This window comes from Triticum dicoccoides, chromosome 6A (assembly GCF_002162155.2).
Source record: "Triticum dicoccoides isolate Atlit2015 ecotype Zavitan chromosome 6A, WEW_v2.0, whole genome shotgun sequence".
Classification (NCBI taxonomy): domain Eukaryota; kingdom Viridiplantae; phylum Streptophyta; class Magnoliopsida; order Poales; family Poaceae; genus Triticum; species Triticum dicoccoides.
This window is the reverse complement of record NC_041390.1, coordinates 591,375,461-591,382,042: the sequence shown is the minus strand read 5'-3', so window position 1 is coordinate 591,382,042 and position 6,582 is coordinate 591,375,461. Positions and strand designations below refer to the sequence as shown.

Here is a 6,582-nt window from a genome sequence, read left to right as displayed (position 1 = left end):
CTGCATCGGCGCCGGGGAAGCCGGCTCCGGCCCCGACTGGACCCCCTCCTCCAAGAAACCCGTAGCGGCGTTCTTCATGAACTCCGTCCAGTATTCTTGGGCCTTCTCCGGGCTGCTCTTGGCGGCCTTCTTTCTGTAGGCCGTCCAGCGGCGCATCCAGTCGCGGCTGAGGAGCTCGTCCTCGTCGCGGTGGGAGAGTGCGGCGAGGGCGGTGTGGAGGTAGCACACCTCGCGCTCCGCCGATAGGTGACGCCACCGGGCGAGGCAGAGGCTGCGGGAGCGGCCCGGCATCCGGCGCGCCACCCGGCTCCAGTGGCGGAAGCCGTTTTCCCTCGCGAGCCGCTCCAGGCGCGCGTCTTCCTCGGCTGTCCACAGCAGCCTCAGCCTCAGGCGCATGGTGGACATCGATCTACCTCCTCGGCCGAATCGAGACATCGAGGAGTTGCCGAAGCCCTTCTCCCTCGCGAGCCGCTCAAGGTACGCGTCCTCTGCCGCCGTGCACCCGCGCTGCAGGCTCAGGCGCACGCTCGACATCGATCGATCGATCGATCTCCTCGGCCGACGGCGGCGATGTCTCCGCTCGATCGCCGGCGAAATCGATCGAGACCTGCGCGTGGCGTCGGCCCGGAAGCTGAGCTCGAGGACTTGGTAGCGGCCCAATGACGATCGATCGGTCGATTTGCCCGCGAGTCCATAACCATATGGGTACGTGAACGCCGTTGCCAAGTCGATTTCGAACTCGGACACGGTTCTGTCGCTCACGCACCTTAATTACGAGCGCGCAGGCGAGCAACCGACCGACGAGTCCGAGTTTGCACAAGTACACAAGTTTGGGCATGTGAATACGTGTAGCTCGATATGGCTTCATGTCTTTATTTTTCAACCTGCCGGCCCACTTGTGTGCGAAACATGCAGACATACTTGGGGTTACCGACTGTTGGATGGACTTCCCGCCCGGTTTCTTCATAACCAGCGTGATGGCTAATCATGTCGATGCCGATGCCATTTGAATAAAGCTTAAAGTTTCCCATAAATTTTTTTTCAATCATGACGGCAGCTTTTTCTTTATGGGAAATCGACGTAGTTTTAGTCCTGAAAAATAACAGGCAGGTGCAACTTGCAATCAGTTAGCACAAGCTGTTACACACATTATAGTGTAGGGTGTAGCCAGCGGTACACCCACCATAGATCTACCAAATTTGATATGTGAATGTTCCTGTTAGGTTGACGGATCCACTCAATTTGATCGTCCCGTCGCACGGTGCATCATCCCACCGTGGGCATGCGACACGTAGCATGTGAGCCCCACACGGGGGGTGCCCTGCATTATCCTTTCATCTTCTATGTCTCTCAGTCGCTCCATTGCCTCTCTCATGTTGCATCCCCCGATGATGACGTCACCCCACGCACTAAACCGGCAAGCCCCCACGCCGCCACATCCACTGTTCCGATGAGGTCTGTCGGATCCTCCGGATGGTAGTATGCATGAGCGCGGCTCCCACCACTGCAAGGCTGCGGGTCGACCGTGCTATGCTGAGGGGGAGGAGGACTAACGGCTGATGCGTGACGCCAGGTAGCTGCTGTGAAGTGAGGTGGGGGGCGCTATTACAAGCCTGGGCGTCGATGGATGCAAGTAGCGCATCGGTAATCAAGCCCAGCACTTTGCAATCCGCACCCACTCCTCCGTCATATCCACCCATACTTGCAAGCAGTTGTGAGGCTGCGACGGTGGCTATGAGCCCCCAGCTACTGGTGTGAGGAGTGAGGTGGCAACGCTCCGAACGTGGAAGCGTCTGGCTAGCGGTGCTGGAATCGGCCGGCGGTGATGCTGCGTGCGGAAGCGCATGTCAAAGGGAACTAGACAGTAGGATGATGCGACGAGTTGATGGTAACATGCGACAGGCAGTGATGCGAGCACAAGTTGTGAGCTGTTGCCAGCCATGCATTGCGGTGATGCAACCGGCCAGTCCAGTTGCCACAATGTACTACATCTACTGCGTGCGCGGGCACGAACGGGACGTGCGCTGCACATGAGAGGGGGAAGAGAGCAGAGGTGGGGCGAAGGATATGACTGTGCGAACTCGCATCCAAGAGCATCTCCAACAGCAGCCCTATTTGAGGGCCCCAAAGGTTGATGGAGTAAAATTTGGGCATGAGCAAGTGTCGTCTCCAACCACAACCCTATCGCACTAATTTATGCTTTGAGGGGGACATTTATAGTTGAATAGATACTTGTACAATGAAACTGTGACCACTCCATTATAATCTCAGAGTATCATACATGACCTTGCATGCCGTGCCTGGCTCTATGAAAGATCCATCGACTGTGGGTGCTGCTCAGCCGTCTAGAGGCTTAGGCCATGAAGGACAATGGATGAAGGCCCAAGGATGAGCGGGGCGACATGGTACCATTGATAACTTTCCGTTAAGAGTCTACCCATGTGACCTCACATGAAATATGGGCCTTATCGGTGGGAGATGGTTGTTATGCACCAAATCATTCCTTGGGCTCCATATCATTACAATATCAAATACTTGTAGATCCAAGGAACTATACAAAGTAACTCCTAAAACTTCACAGACCATCGAGTCGTGCATCCAAAAAAAGATGGCAAGTGGTGAGTGATGAATGGACTAGGGCCAGGGATGATATACCAAAAGTGCAGGCCATCACACCACAAGATCTTCACCATAGTGTTGATGAAAGATTCTAACTCCGTGAAACCACACCAACAAAAGCACATTACACAACCACAAAACTGAATAGATCCAAGGGATTGGTCATGTGAGGGCAAATCGAAAATCCAAAAGATCAAATGCAAGACAAATACTCATGCACGTTTACACATGTTAGTGGTGGAGGTAAACACATCTTAAGCCCAATATTGATGTTTTGGCCAAGTTTGTGAAGTCTCTTACTAGCTTTGATGACCCCAAAGTGCCCACTGTGGTGTGTCATTAGCCTATGGCACTCCTTGGGTCGGGCATGAAGCCAGGGAGCCTCCTCCTGGACTGGCTTCTTGTGCCCTCATTTCACAACACTCCCCATGCGGTCTAAAGTGACCGTAATCGTGTAGATCAAGGCGACTGACATTGGGGTTGGGAGAGAGGTCGATGTTAAGCGTTGAAGAGTACGTCAACAGGGATTGGGGAGAGAAGGTCCCATCCTAGTTATGTCCATCAAGATTTACAAATTCACATCCAACAATTTCCTCCTTTAGGCTTCAAAGTTAATTTTAACATCAACTCTGCCATTTTCCACATTGTTTACCTAGATCCAAGATTGTCGTAAAAAACAAAAATTACTCAAAGAGTGCATTGTACATGCATGAAGGCACAAGAGTGCAATTCACTTATAAACTGCTACAACTCTACAAGTGTGAAATCTCCCAAGGATATAAAACACAAGTTTTTCATCAACCTCTGTATATGTGGCATAATTTACATAGTGTTCATGAAATATAAAGTATCGTGCAACAGATATGTTTGTAGATAATTCATATACATGTTACAAACTATACTTAATAAAAGTAGATGCATCCAATTATTTAATCTTTGTGTGCATACGAAGATACGTGGCATAGGATGTTCTTCCTATGCAGTGGGGTAAGAAGGCTCCATTGCAAGGCCACACATGCCTCTCTTGTCAGGAATGTCCTTCTCCATTCTTAAATATCCGTTCTCGCCCCATGTTGTTCCCCATGAATTCTTCAACAACCAATACTTTGTACCATCGCTGGTCTTGCCATAACCAATAGCTGCAATACCATGATCTAGGTCAGTGCCACATGAGCCTGTCATCACTCCACCTTTGTAAAATTGGAATGTCATATCTCCTCCGTCTACAGCTACCGAGACAGGTTGGCTTGCGACGGCTTGCATGAGGGCTCCCTCATTGTTGGTTGGAACATCCTCGTAGCTTTTTATGGATGCGGCATCGTTGGTTCCACTCTTGCACTTGTCATCTGCCGCAGTATACGGGTAGTTGGACTCAGTAGTGAGACCCCCGTTCTTGATTATGAACTTAAAGGCATCATCCATGAGCCCACCTTCGCAACCTTGGTCTTCACCATGGACATCACAATCCACCAACTCTTGCTCCGACAGTGAGATAAGCTTGCCAGTTTTGAGCTTAATGACGCCCTCCGTAGCAGCGACGGCAGAAAATGCCCAACAACAACCTATAAAATTTTATGTTTTGGTAGATACTATAAGATGTCATTCAAAAAATTGAAATATATATGCAATAGTACATTATTATCCTAAATATACTTACCACAATCCCCTTGATCCTTGACAGGAGTGACTGCACCTTTGGTCCTCCAGTCTACGGTTGCCGGAAGTGCATCAAAACTGACATTCTCATACCTGAATCCGGTAGGAACCCTCTCCAAGCTCGGTTTGTACCCCTTGTTAGCCTTTGTTGCCTTGAACTCCTCGTTGGTGAGGTCGGTGAACTGATTGATGCCCAAATAGAACTTGCGGTTCTCGGCGTTAAATGACTCGATGAACCCGACATTTTCCTTGAACACCTCAAATCGCTGCGCCTTCTCAGTGGCGTCCTTATACACACGGCTGTACTGCACAATCCAACTTTCGTGCCTTGCCACCATCGACAAGTCATCGCTTAGCTCGCGAGCTGCTAGGACTGAACTGCATAAGCAAAGGCATCCGAGGATGCCAAGCATCAGAGCTTTTGAAATGGCCATTGTATGTTTGATGAACTGCTTGCAACTATTAGTGTGCAGTGTGTGCTCTTCTTTGGTTCTGCTGATGGAAATGTGTCTTATAGCTGGATGCATGTATTTAAATAATATAGGGATATGGACATGATACGGTGAAGTATCGTGTGGTGGACGGATGGCATAATTTAAATTTATGTGCATGTGGCGTACGTTTTCATCTGCATATGAGAGTGACCCTTGTTGTGCCGAGGCTTTGGGTGTGAGTACAGGAAAAATTAAATCGTGTATTCGTGATTACAACGTATTTTGATACTTCAAACGGACTGTTGATTTACAACACTGTGTGGAAAATACTTCTAAGAATCCTTGTAGTCTAGCAATGTAAAGCTATTACTAGATGTGACAACTGCTTGTAGAAGTTGATTAAGACAGCTTAATAACTAGCCAGATCATATCAAGAATTCAATCCCCATCCACGAAATGCCTTGGCACTCATCTTCTATTTTCTGTTCTATATGGACTGCGTGAGCCCCAAGCGTACGGCAAGTGCAAGAATTTTATATGGCCGGACGACGTACTTCCGGGGCACTCAGATCAAAAATCCTACACTTACGGAAAACTACTACAGGATGGTTCTACAGAAGGATTTGTCCTTCTCTCCACCGTAGATTCTTCTCCTCGTGGTTTTAACTGAGCCCACTTCCTGAATTTAATTGGGCCAACGTCAGCCCATAACCTCCTTTCTGTAGTAATTCTCCCGTAGATGTAGCAGAGCTCACGCGCCGTGTGGCTATGCGTCACGGTGACGCTGACACGCACGGTCGTCCCTGTTACACGTCAACCGCCTCTCGATGCCTGAAGACATGGACCGCCACGGCCGGCGTGGGCAGCTCGGCCTGTGCCGCTCCAAGACATGGACGCAGTGCTTGGAACTGTCTGCATGCCTCGGCCTCGCGCACGGGCTACGAACCAGGACACAGCAACTACGGTACTGTTCAATGCGACCGAGGATTCAAATATGACGACCCACAAGCGGTAAAAAGAAACTCCATCAACTTCTCATATCAACTTAAAAAAAACTTCTCATATCTCTCGCACTGCAAAAGTCACAATCCAGAAGCGGTAAAAAACACCATCATTCCCAATTCTCATCTATGTCACTCTTCCAATCACTTCTTGACCAATAGAAATGCGCGGAAAAAGCCCTTATCTCAATTGATGATGTTTGTTCTTCCACCGATAGATAACGCGGTGACTTCAGATGAGAGTGTGGTGGAGGATATCCCTCAGTTGCAGTCAGGGGATAATGAGACCCTTTCTGCACCTTTTACTGAGAACGAGGTGTTTAAGGCGATCGCTCAAATGAAACCGAATAAGGCACCGGGACCAGATGGGTTCCCGACAGAATTCTATAAGGAAGGTTGGCATATTGTGAAAGATGATCTTATGCCTATGTTTCATTTAAATTTCGGCAGCCTAAGAAGGAGGAAGCCATCCGCATAGAGCAATTCAGGCCCATTTATCTATTGAATGTGAGTTTCAAGATCTTTACGAAAGTGGCCACCAACAGGCTGACAAAGGTTGCTCATTCGGTGGTGCAACCAAGTCAGACTGCCTTCATGCCTGTAAGACACATCCTAAAGGGGGTAGTTGTCTTACACGAAACTTTACATGAAATCCACTCGAAGAAACCCGATCGAGTTATATTCAAAGTGGACTTTGAGAAGGCCTATGACAAGGTCAAATGGCCTTTTCTGCAGCAAGCCATGCGCATGAAAGGATTTAATGAGACATGGAGGAATCATGTGGATTCCTTTGTCCAGAGAGGTAGTGTTGGGATAAAGGTGAATGATGACATTGGTCATTACTTTCAAACGCATAAAGGCCTGAGACAAGG

General features: G+C 49.0%; 1 protein-coding gene across 1 annotated transcript; it reads right to left on the bottom strand.

Annotated features, from left to right (window-relative positions):
• Window positions 1-3,594: 3,594 nt before the first annotated feature.
• On the bottom strand, window positions 3,595-4,709 carry LOC119317261 (senescence-specific cysteine protease SAG39-like). Its single transcript, XM_037591691.1, has 2 exons — window positions 4,277-4,709; window positions 3,595-4,181 (listed from the first exon to the last, which is right to left on the bottom strand). Exons 1-2 carry the CDS (start codon window positions 4,707-4,709, stop codon window positions 3,595-3,597), a joined length of 1,020 nt encoding a protein of 339 aa, XP_037447588.1.
• Between the last annotated feature and the right edge of the window lie 1,873 nt (window positions 4,710-6,582).